Source organism: Podarcis filfolensis, assembly GCF_964270895.1.
Source record: "Podarcis filfolensis genome assembly, chromosome: 8".
NCBI classification, from domain to species: domain Eukaryota; kingdom Metazoa; phylum Chordata; class Lepidosauria; order Squamata; family Lacertidae; genus Podarcis; species Podarcis filfolensis.
In genome coordinates this window covers 70,519,122-70,531,934 of record NC_139611.1, presented here as the reverse complement: position 1 = coordinate 70,531,934, position 12,813 = coordinate 70,519,122, and the positions used below count along the sequence as shown (strand labels likewise).

Genomic DNA, 12,813 nt, shown 5'->3' with positions numbered 1-12,813 from the left:
AACTGTATTCACTATGCAGTTCACAACATACTAAACTCAATAATACCATGCAAGTTTACCAATAAGCATCTTAATGGTACAAAGCATATAAAAAATTGTGGCTATAAAATATTAGAACCAGCGCAAGCATAGCATAGTCATAGATGTTAATCATCACCTGCCAGTGTGCTCCGATCATAGAGGTATAGGGTGGACATGAGACAGGACACAGGCCAGGGCTGCTTTGGTGGGTGCCCATGCTATAGCAACAGGACGCAGGAGCTTAAACAGAAATCAGCCAATGGGCAAACTAGAATTCTCCAACTGGAACTGTTTGTTCATGAGGGAGCCAGCTGGGGAACTTGGGCGAAGACATTTCCTTCTGTCTCCAGAGAGAAGAAATGGTGGCATCTTCTTTCCTCCTGAAGAGATATAACCTCTTCTCATCCCAGGAGTTGATTGCATAAGGAAAATAGAATATGCCACAAAAATGCCTCTTTAAAAGTTTAATTGGGAGAGCAGTGGTCTTCCACCAGGCTTTTTTGTCTTTCTCTGCAGCTGTGGGTCACTTGCATGAGACATTTTGAGGTCTTAGCTCTCCTGATCTGCTTCTGCAGTGCACCAAGAGTTAATGAAGGGGTCTGTCACATTGAAGGTCTAGAGAGCAAACGAGCTTTCAGGACTGATAGTATTTCAAGCTATGACCATTCTGACTGGGTGCCTGAAATATAGCATGTAACTGGGAATTCTTTATGCCTTCCTCATAAAGCTTCAACTTTCTAGTCAAGAGCCCAACAGTGCTACCTCTAAATGTGTTGTGATGCAGGACTTTCATCACAAGATGTTGTATGTAGAATGTTTCTCAGATACCACCAAGGCTTTTGCTGCAGCTTTTAAAGCTATAGAACAAATGCCACCCCCAGAGACCCTGTCCTCCTAGATCTTCCCTTGAGACCAGACATTGGAGATATCCCCTCCATGGTTGCAGCCAGTGGATGTTTGTAGCTTGCAAACACTTTCCCCAGATCAAGTACGGAAATTTAGCAAATACACTACTTCAGCATAGATACGGACAGCACACTTGTGCAACATAGTTTCTTCCCAAGCAGAACTTTGAAGGGCTCACCAGGTCCCGAAGGCACCAGAACCTGAACAGACGGTCAGAAAAGTACAATAAAGTTGAGGTAAAGCTGAAAACGAGAAGTCTGTCTCTTTATTTACACCTCTCAAACTATTCTGACCTTCTATGCTGCAGTATAATGAATGGGAGAACAGTGCCTCAACAATTGGGGGAACATGGTTTTTGAGAATGCTTTGAAGCATTGAATAACTTTTGCTTTATTGGGGGCAAGTAAATTTATGACAGCAGGGGACAGTGGAAACTTGACTTATATCAGGAGTTAATAGTAAGAACATATGAATTGAAGAAGAACCTGTTGGATCATAACGAAGGTCCATCTGGTCCAGCTTCTTGTTCTCACAGCGATGAGCCAGATGACTGTGGGAAATCCACAAGCAGGACATGAGGGCAGTAGCCCTCTCTTATGATTCCAAGTAGCTAGTATTCAGAGGCATACTGCCTCCAACAGTATGTGTCATTTGAATACTGTGTACCTTACAGGTACTAGAATTCAAAAACTATTTTGACATGCTGTAGAGAATTCAGAGGAGAGGTAAGAACTAGTTATATGAGGAAAAGGTCAAGAAATTGGGGTGCATATTATAGGTGGGGAAAGTCACAGGACATTCTTCATCTTCAAACAGAAGATTTCAGAAAGGGGGCTCACTGTTTGCCTTCTTTCCTTAAGTTCTTAAGGTTGGGATGAAAAGCCCATTTTTTATGTTTAGCAGGGTGAATATCCCAAGTATAAGAGCAATTCATACTGAAATAATCTTCCTGAGGAATTTTTGAACCATCTTTGTTGGAAGTTTATGAAAGGGTGGTGTGTGCACCAGCCTAAGATACTTGAGGTATAGGGCATCTTTCCAAAGCTAGGGGATCAAACTAGAGGTCTCAAGTTCGGATTCCAAGTCTGGATTCTGAGGTTTTGCTATTATGACCAGAACTGTGTTTGAACTGACCTCTTCCCCACCATGCACATTTGCCTAAGTTGAATTAATGGCATTGCTGAAAGTGCTCATGTGCACATTCTTTCTCTTTGATTCATGCACGACATCATTTCTCTGATAACAGAATATGAAGGTGTGTGCATGTTTATCAGCTATTAGTGGGTGCTGCTGTAAAAAAATCACTCTGCTTTTAAGGCCCCGGCCTATGCTCCTTAGAAAGAAAGGCCTTTCCCTGTGAACACATCCCATAGGAATGGTGTTGGGGCTGGACCGAAAGCAGGATAAAGCCAGCTTAATTAGGGACGGGGAATTAGGAAAAAGCATGTGATTCTAGGAAGAACTGATTTGACCTCCAGCTCTGCCTTTCTCCTCCTGTATTTTACAGGTTTTACTCAGTTTTGTCTCTTTTTAAGAAGGTGCACCTGTCTCTGAACTGCAGCATCATATCCTTCTGTATTCATTTTTGGTGGGCTTGTCTGCACCTACATACTTTTCAGTTGTTTCATCAACCCTGTTCACAACAGTATCTCCTTCAATATAAACCATCTTGATCAGAGATCTGATGGTATGGTGGAGCCATTTCACGAAGTGGGGTCTGCTTTTGGAGCCAGAAAGTATTAACATGGATGTAAGATTGTGGCTGAGAATTTTGCTTCCCCAGTGTTGTGGCCCAACAAGTTAGGATTCAGATGTTGGCCAGAGACAGCTTCAACCACCCTACATATAAAGGATCATGCACATTCTTCCGATGTCATGTCACGTAGAAGTCATTGAGCCTAGTTAGGTCAGCATAAAAGGCTGTGACTTTTACATGCCATGGAGACCATTTCTCTCTGAGTGCTTCATATAAAGTGTTTGGACAGCACTTCCAACAGACTGGCAGATATCAACACCTAGAACTGAATGAGTTGAATCTCTGCCTGACGGTTCATGAGCTGAGGAACGGCAAAGCTGTTTTGAGATACAAAGATACAAGACCTGAGGTGCTCACTGCCCTGAATAGCCAGTTGCTGGATAATATTCAGTATGCTTTATTGCCTTTCTCCTGTGTAGAATGATCACTTAGTGCCCAGTATTCCTGGTTATAAACCCAGTCAACATCTCTGGGTTTTGTTCAACCATCGGACAGCTATTCTTTCTCCTGTTGGTCAAAGAACAGTTGATACTGGAACCTATTTGGTATTTTACACCAAATAATTTAAGCCTTGATACCTGTGAGTTGAATAGTACAGCTGTACTATCAAGTTTATCCTGGTTATCAAGACCAGGAAGTTTAACCCTGAGAATTATTGCCCCATGACTGGTAGTTCTTATGACTCCTGTACAGTGCCCTTTTCTAAACGAAGAGTTGTTTGCTCAAGCTTCATAGCTACATATTACTACAGTGGTACCTCGGGTTACATACGCTTCAGGTTACATACGCTTCAGGTTACAGACTCCGCTAACCCAGAAATAGTGTTTCAGGTTAAGAACTTTGCTTCAGGATAAGAACAGAAATCGGGCTCCGGCGGCGCGGCAGCAACAGGAGGCCCCATTAGCTAAAGTGGTGCTTCAGGTTAAGAACGGACCTGTGGAACGAATTAAGTACTTAACCTGAGGTACCACTGTACTAAGGGAAAGTAACAGGGAATAGGAATGTTTAAATTTCCATTTCTGTATTCCCACTGGCCAGCCTACTTTAGGATAAAAGTGGTTGATTTAGATTTCCCTTCTTCCTAAAAAAAATAAAAAAGATATTAGTTAACTAATATGGTTAACTAGTTAACTAGTTTTGCTTTCTCAGGATTAGATCTGGGCAGTAGTCTTACCAGTGTGGCTTGGTTCCCATGAGGAAGTCTCAGTCTTATGTAGTCCTCTCTCCCTTTGTATGCTCTGATTCCCTCCATTTCCCAACACAGTTTGATCACTATTTGCAATTCTAGCTTGGGAGAGCAAGCACAAATCATAGTTTACCAGTTTGTATGTAACAGCAAAGTATGGCAAAAAGATGATGTTCAGGGGTGCAAATTTGGAGTGAATATGCAAGGTAGAAGCTTACTTGTATCTGAACCATTCTTGTGTGAGCTAAGCTGAATACTGGCCAGACATGACCAAATGGGGGCTTGAGACAGAAGCAACAGTGGAAAGTAATCAAAATGCAAGGTCAATTTGCATAGAAAAGTAAAAGAGCGTGCAGAACAGAATACAATTGACTTGTGTTATGCAAACTGGCAGTTTCATTAGAAGTCTATGCTAGAATAAACCTACTATTTTAAATAATAAATTAGGATTATTTTTACCTGTTTTCTTTATTTTGTTTATTTTATTCTGATTTGCTTTAAATAGTTGACTTTTTTCAATGCTAGGCAATTAAATTCTTCAGGTCGGTGGGCTGGGATGCTCTGCTTGTAGCCCCACCAGGATTTGGAGATACGTAGAAGGGCCTCCTCTGTGGCAGGAGGATCTCTGGTTCTGGAATGATTCCTCCTTAGAAGTGGGCCTGTCTTCAACATTACTGGATTTCAGATGCCAATGTAAAACATTTAACGATTTGCTACTAAAAAACACAAAACAAATATTTTAGATATTGTGATTTAGATTGTAATTTTTTGCAAATCATAACATAGCTGCCTTGAATATGATTTAACTAGAGAAAATGGGCAAACAAATAAATGATGTTAACAATATACAATATTCACAATAGTATTTCTCCAATAATTCTGTACATTACAGTCATACATGTAATTTTTATATCAGTTAAGTATTCATTTTAAATTAACCATTCAAATTTCATTTTTACATTTTACAACAATAAATAACTCCTTCCTAAGACTATTAATCCAGATCAAGTAAACTTCCTAAAAAATTACATTCTTTAAAAAAATTATCAAAATAGTTCATTTTGCAAGCTCCTTCTCTATTTTCTCTTTGTTCCAATAAGTTAGCTTTGCCATTAATCATTTTTCCAAGAGTTTATTTACCAGTTGTTGAGGTTCTTCCTTTTCCAGGTCTGTACAATTAAGATTTTAGTTGCCATTAATAAATAGTGAATTAACTCTTTCTACTTTTCAATCGAATATTCTTTAAAGATCATTTAAAAATGCTTTCATGTTTGCAATTATTATTTTTTATTTATATATTTGTGGTTAAACCACGGAGCCTAGGACTTGCCGATCAGAAGGTCGCGGTTCGAATCGCCGTGACGGGGTGAGCTCCTGTTGCTCGGTCCCTGCTCCTGCCAACCTAGCAGTTTGAAAGCACATCAAAGTGCAAGTAGATAAATAGGTACCGCTCCGGCGGGAAGGTAAACGGTGTTTCCGTGCGCTGCTCTGGTTCGCCAGAAGCGGCTTAGTCATGCTGGCCACATGACCCAGAAGCTGTACGCCGGCTCCCTCGGCCAATAAAGCGAGATGAGCGCCACAACCCCAGAGTCGGTCACGACTGGACCTAATGGTCAGGGGTCCCTTTTCCTTTACTGTATGGTGCTCTTATGTTTGAAATACATTGTCCAGAGTCCTTCCCTGGGTGATTTATAAATTAATAAATGTATTTATGGCCCTCATTCCCAAGCCACACTCTGTTCCAAAAAATGTATAAACTGTGTACCGGACCTGAGGTTCTTATGAACATTGCTGTTTGGGCTGAGTAATAAAATGTGTAGCAACTCTTAAAAGTTTTGGTGTGAAGAAATCCTCAAAATAGTACCTCCTGATATTGGATTCATATGCTCTGGCTGCCATCTTCTTGCATAACACTTCCACTTTTGCATGTGGTAGATGTGGATTTTCATGGTGATGGGAGCAGCATGAGCTAAAAGGAGCCAAAAGGATGATGGTTTGATGGTGCTGGAATCAAAAGTTTGGTTATAGAAGTATCAGTGCAATGGACAATGGCTTGCTCTGATTTGAAAAGACACCAGAGTTTCAGTCAAAGATTGAGTATTGCCGCATTTGGATTTTTAATGAGACTGATTGTTGGGGTAGGGGGAGATCCATTGTAAAATACTATATTTGCCTGTCAGAAAGCATGATTGATATTTTAGTCAGGAAAGCCGTTAGCCGTCCCACCCACCCCCCAAAACAAACACACACCTCTCAGAGTGAATGTCTGAAACTATTATTCCAGTGGTGGTTGGCCAAGGTACTAGTTACTAGGAGAATGGGGTCTGGAAATTTATGCTAACATCACCACCACCCTGCAAAAACCCTCACAAAATGATTACATGTTCATAAAGATACTGAAACTGCATTTTTTATATTACTATTTTTTTCTACAAAAATAGTAATAACATGTGGTCAGTTTAGACTCCTGTCCCACACTCCTCTTGTCTCTAAGGATTTAGCAGAAACAGCTTGTTCAGTGACCATTCAGGTTTTTAGAAACCAGCACCAATGAGTTAATTCCTTTGGGAAAGTTCAAAGAGGCAAACAGTGGCCTGGAGGTAACATTTTAGAAAAGAGGAGTTTGGAATTGGCACGTTTCAGCCCCTCTCCTTAGTGGTTTCTCTGGCCTGCCTTTGGAAACCTTTTGTCAGCTGTTCCTCTGATCAGTTTCCACTTGGCCATGGCATGTAACCAGCTGTTTGCTTTGATCCAGCCAAGAGAGCATTCCACGCCCGCTGACCTTCCATAGCCTCTGCAATGACAGCTGTGTAGCACTGCTTTCTGCTTAGTGGCTTTAAGACTCTCTCTCGGGAGCACAACCTGGGCGAGCAACAGCCAAAAAGTGGACTTCAGCGAACAGCTTTCCATGGTGTGGACTTGAGTAGATGGTGTGGTTAGATAGCGTTTCCCATGGTGATCCCCTCCAGCACTGAGACCCATCTCAATACGATGCTGCTGACATTGCAATCGCATTGGGCCCGACAGGAACCTTCCTGCTTTCTGCCCTCAGCCTGCTACAACAGGAAAATGGTCACAGGTAGGGACCATGTGTGGCAAATGAGGAAATACTGATTATCTGATCATATATGTCTTTGTTCTAAGCTATGAGGTCAAGAGCAGCAACTGAGAGAGACTTGGCAACCACATAAGGGAGAACTAGAAGGAAGCTGGAGGACTATTATGCACTGAGGAAAGTCTCTGTAGATGGGAGAGGGAGGTTGTTGTCTCCTTTTGGTGTTAATGGGCTTAGGTGAAATCTGAAAATACCCTGGGGAAGAAGGCCAAGAAATCTAGGGTTTGGGTTTGATTGGTTTTTTAAAAATATGTTGAATAGCTTTGCTTGGAACACTAGGTGTGGTTTTTCTTCAGTGTTTCAAGAATGAGACTCTGGGAAGCAGTAGGTCTTTTGGGACTACATGAGCTACGTGACTGAGTTAGGATAAGTTTTTAATTGTGAATACATATGCAAACACATATAAGGAGCATGCTTACAGCTACCACCTTTGCATGGATGATGCCTGAGTTTCATATGCAGTTTTGGCACTCTTTGAATCATTGTATCTTGATGGTTGTAGAGCTCTGTAGGGAACTAGCTGTTATCTTTGTGGATTAGGGAATTGCATGTTCTACTAAAAGGGAAGTGGAAATGTACTTTAAATTAATCTGTGACCCTTTCTTTTATAAATGAAAATGCCTTAAAAGAGAAGCAGAGCCACAGGCAAAGTGCAAAATTATATCTCTTGGCTTTGAAACTTAAATGAAAAATCTAAGACCAAATCTTCATATATGTCAACCTGAGTCTGCATGTAGAAAATAGAATGTGCCCTGGACTCTGTGTTGGAATTTTTACTTTCACATATAGGCTCTTACCAGTGGTTTTAGGAACTCCAGATTTAATGTTGATAATAAATTATGCAAGTGTCTGCGTGAGATTTCATATGATTTTCAAGGAGTGTTTGGGGGGGGTTGGTCAAGTATTGGAGAAATGAAAGATGAGAGGGGATGGGGAATGGAGGACCAGTGGCTTTTGGCGGGTAAGAGTAGGGGGAATATGAGCCATGGGAGCTGAGCAAGGCAGCACAATTCTAGAGGGTTCATTAGGCACTGCCTGGATACTTCTAAGCTTTGCTCCTCAGCTATAACAGCTGAAAAAACTGATCTTAAGCATTGGAAACTGAACTGCTCAGAATACCAAATTCCACACTATGCCTGACAAACTCAGGCATATTGGAATGGTACATAGCCCTCTTTATTAATAAAGACACCAATCCTGGGGAAATGGGGGCTGTCAACCCTTTAGGCCCATGGGCACATTGGCATACTGGAGAATCTGTTGTGGGCACCACACACACCCTGCAACCAAGCACCCCCTGCAACCTGTTCTATTGGCTACAATAGAAAGATTCTTTCAAGTCTGATATCAGTGGGCAGCGGGGGCGGACCCTGTCGACACTAGGAAAGGCAAGCACATGCGTGCCCACAAGCACCATATTAGGAACCCCTGATTTAAAGATAGATGTTGTAGCTCTTCATTGTGAGAAGAGGCTTAGGAGAAATCCTAGAGTCAGGCTGAGCTGCAAAGGAACTTCCACAACTTGCTTCTGAGTGAAAACTTGCAATGTCACATGCTTATTAAACCCCACATTGTTTTTATTTGTCCCAGCCTCTGGTTGGGAAGTGGGTCTGTCTCTTTTTAGGCCCTTAGTTAAATAAATAAGGAATATGATGTCAGTAGCCTTGCACTTCTTTGCCAGAAATTGCACTCAACTAGTCTGTCCATAAAGGGCAGAAGCCCAGCTTTGAAACCCTTCCATTAATTAACTAGCTGTGTTAATAAGCATGCAGCTGCAGCCAGCTTGGTGTTAGAGGGGTGCTGTGTTGCCAGGAATTGGATCTAGTGGGACCTCAAGCAAGCACTCTTTCTGCCAAATCGGTACTGAGTTTTGTGCCTCCATGTAGCAGACCTAGGAATAGAAACCATTAGCTCTCTCTGCCTGTGTGCTGCTGTACTTCATTCCAGCCACTCTAACATGTCCTTTCCACAGCTAAGAATAGTACCTAGTAGTTCTGATGGTTGCCGAGGCACCAGCAATAGTAATAAAATTGCATTTTATGTACAAACTGAGCTCTGTCTAGGCCAGCAATACCTATATTTCTAAAAGGGCAAATTTCCCCCTGGTGGAGAGCAGCCAGAAGCACAAGTAAGAGGAAAGCTATGTAACTCGAAACACAAACTTTGTAGGTGTTAAAGATACATATTTTTGAATGGTTCCACAGTGTTGTAGGGGTCATGCTTCAGACTCAGGTTTTCTTGGCGGTCTCCTATCTTGCTAGTGTGCTATGATGCAGAGAACCAGTGTGGTCCGGTGGCTGAAGTGCTAGGTTGGATGTGGGAGTCCCTGTTCAAACCCCTGTCCAGCTATGGTTTCTACAGTGAACATATCACTATAGTCTGCCATCCTGCGTCACAGGATTTGGAAAAATATAAAAATGCAAGTTGTTTTGCAATGTTGCTCTGGTAGGATATAAGTGAAGTAAACTGAAGTTGTCAATTGTTAGTCCCAATTAGGCCACTGCTACCTCACAGCCTAAATATTTAGCAGCATAATCTGTAAGACCTGGGCTGGTTCTTCTAGCCTGACTCCTCTTCATCTTCATTCACTCTTTATAATATGTGCTATATGAATCTAGGTGCTAGCTCCAACTTCCATGGGTAAATTAAAACTGACTGCCTAGTAAAATGGAAATAGTGATAGTGATATGGCAGGTGGTTTTAAAAAGTGTTTAGACAAATTATCAATGCCTACTAGCCATGATGGAGATGGTATGACTTTACCAGTTGCTGGGGATCACAAGTAGGGCTGGGCGATACCTGGTTTTCAATATCACAATACATCATCAACTAAACATCACAATATCTTGATATATCACAGTATATATTCACGGCAGCGGAGGGCTTTGTAGGCAGCCCCATGGCTGTGGAGGGCCTCTTCAAGCATCCCCACAGAGATGCAGGGCCTCGCCGCGCCTTTCCTTGGTGGCAGAGGGTGCGCTGTGCTTCCCTGGGGCTGCGAAGAGCTTTGCCACACCTTCCCATGGCAGTTAGGGCTTTAAAATGTAAGGAAGTAGTAGATTTAATAAAAATATTAAATAAACTTCCATATAATATATTTATTATATTTTCAACTAATTTAAGAATAGTTCATGTGATTTTCTAGTCAAGTTGCATCTGCTTCCCCACTCAGAGGTCTAAGTGGAATCTATGCATGCACCGATCCCAGGGAGATTCATGCACAAGGTGGTTACAAACTGCTATCTGTATACAGTTAACTCGCAATTTGTGCACATTCAACTTGTACACATTCAGATTTAGAAAATTAAAAAGGGGATGGAAAGAGGGCAATTGTCTGGGGGGAAAGGCTTTGGCAATCCCACCCACCGTTGAACCCAATGTGTTTTGACTATACACTATTTTGGCTTTACACGCCATCCCTGAAACGTAACCCCTGCATAAGCTGAGCGTTGCCTGTATTGCTTTGAGTTGTTAGGTAAAATCAGTGAATAACAGCGTATAAATCTGTAAAGGTACAACTTCATTGACGCCTTGCCAGTAGAAGTTGAATATAAATTTAAATAATAACATTAGCAACATGACTAATTGCCCACTGCATGTGGTGGCTACATGCTGCATTAATGTGTGAACCAGCCCCTATGTTTTGACTGCTGAGTAATGCAACATATGATTTGCTTGTGCTGCTTGAGGATGTTTACATAAAGAAATTGTAAGGCCGCAGTGTAATTGTTTAGCAATAAATTATATTACCATGAGTCCCAGAAAATAGTTTAAGAGCATCTGATGTGGCAGCACTGCTTCAGCTACTTAAGATTTTCATTTGTATTATTAATAATCATCATCATAATAACATTAATTTTATTATTTATATGCCACCCATTTGACTGGGTTGTCCCAGCCACTCTGCGCGGCTCCCAATAAAATATTAAAAACACAATGCACAAGTGAAAAATATGGTGAAAGGTTGAGTATTTGTGGAGGGAGGGCCTATATATGGTACTGGTCCTTAACATGTGTAATGGGTCTTTGTGGAAGGATAGACTGTGCTTTGGTGAGCTGAAGACAATAGTGTCCCTAAATACAGTGTTTGGCTTTTCCCTCATTGAGGTGAATACATCCATGTGTCAGTAGCAGAGCACATGCTTTGCATGAATATGGTTCTGAGTTCAAATCCTGCTTGTGGGCTGGGAAAACTGTGGCCTGTCAGTCACCAATTGTTGGTGACCAGAGGTAGTGGGCCCATTTAGAATTTTGAGAAAACTATATGGGCACCAGTCACAAAATTGCTGCTATAAGGGCATGGCATAACACAAAATTAGAGAGAATCCAGACATTGTTGCTTCCCTCCCACCTACTGAACAACCTCATGCTACCTGCAGGAAGTCAGCAGTGTTCTGCTGGCCCTGATTGTTGACATACAATCTTGACATCTTGCACATATAGACTGATGTTGTTGCTATCTAATAAGAACAGAAAGCATTCCCCAAATATACCAAATATATACAAGGTGGTCACACTACACTAATTCTCTAACACACATACAGATCTTATGCACATCCATCCCTCTCTCTCTCAAACACATATTTCAACTACAGTGGTACCTCAGGTTAAATACTTAATTCGTTCTGGAGGTCCGTTCTTAACCTGAAACTGTTCTTAACCTGAAGCACCACTTTACCTAATGGGGCCTCCTGCTGCTACCGCGCCGCCAGAGCACGATTTCTGTTCTCATCCTGAAGCAAAGTTCTTAACCTGAGGTATTATTTCTGGGTTAGCGGAGTCTGTAACCTGAAGTGTATGTAACCCGAGGTACCACTGTATACACAACTACACATACATCTCTCCCTTTCTTTGCCCAAGTGCATCTCTCCATCTGTTTCACAGACCACATAAACACAAAGACTATACGTTCGCACACACCTCACCCACTTCTTTCTCCCATAATAACAGTGCATACAGCTGTCTCACACACACACATACTCCCCTCACATATGCCTCTGTCTCTGTGTCTCCTCAGTACAGGATCGTCAAGCTCAAGACGCTCGGTGGTTTAGACTACAGTGCCACCCACATCTCCGTGCATCTCTACCTCTCTCACAGACCACCATTCGTTCATACCTCCTCTCTCCCTCCCTCTCACACACATACAGTGGTACCTCGGGTTACAGACGCTTCAGGTTACAGACGCTTCAGGTTACAGACTCCGCTAACCCAGAAATAGTACCTCGTGTTAAGAACTTTGCTTCAGGATGAGAACAGAAATCGTGCTGTGGTGGTGTGGCGGCAGCGGGAGGCCCCATTATCTAAAGTGGTGCTTCAGGTTAAGAACAGTTTCAGGCTAAGAACGGACCTCCGGAACGAATTAAGTTCTTAACCCGAGGTACCACTGTACATCTTTCCCTCTTTCTCTGCCCAAGTGAACCTCTGTCAGTCAAGCATCCATAGATAACCTCTTCATGGGGTGAAGCAAGTGCCTGCTGCCAGCTCTACATCACTGGCAGGCAACAAACCAAACAGGATGGGACACTCGGGGAACAGGAAAATGATTCCTGCCACCACCAAAAAACTACAAATATAATGCAAGAGGACTTGCCCTTCCAGCTCCAGCAACTGCTCTACACTGTTCTGCCATCCCCTCTTCCCGCAAAATCCAAAAAATATTGAGGGTCTGCAACCTTGGGCCTGTGGACTCCAGAAAAAGCCTTCATGGGTGCTGGGTTGACAGTACCCCAGAGTAGACAATACTGAACTGGGATAGCTCAGTTGGTAGAGCATGAGACTCTTAATCTCAGGGTTGTGGGTTTGAGCCCCACGTTGGGCAAAATATTC

General features: G+C 42.2%; 1 protein-coding gene and 1 long non-coding RNA gene across 6 annotated transcripts in view; one reads left to right on the top strand and one right to left on the bottom strand.

Annotated features, from left to right (window-relative positions):
• The window catches only part of DYRK1B (dual specificity tyrosine phosphorylation regulated kinase 1B), a 33,243-nt gene that overhangs the window by 10,696 nt on the left and 9,734 nt on the right, over positions 1-12,813 (top strand). Inside the window, exon 1 of one of the 4 annotated variants that reach the window (XM_083627173.1) lies at positions 6,589-6,948. The exons of the other annotated variants lie outside the window; for them this stretch is intronic. Coding sequence (XP_083483299.1) covers positions 6,822-6,948 — 127 coding nt within the window. The 5' untranslated portion in view covers positions 6,589-6,821. Of the gene's footprint in view, positions 1-6,588; positions 6,949-12,813 lie in introns of those variants that run through there. 4 annotated transcript variants of the gene reach the window in all.
• On the bottom strand, positions 3,715-6,773 carry LOC310769216. Of its 2 annotated transcripts, none has more exons than XR_014551536.1 (3): positions 6,652-6,773; positions 5,734-5,873; positions 3,715-4,585 (listed from the first exon to the last, which is right to left on the bottom strand). It is a non-coding gene; the product is annotated as an uncharacterized lncRNA (long non-coding RNA). The 2 variants fall into 2 exon arrangements; XR_014551537.1 differs by having other exon boundaries at positions 5,734-5,838; positions 6,652-6,769.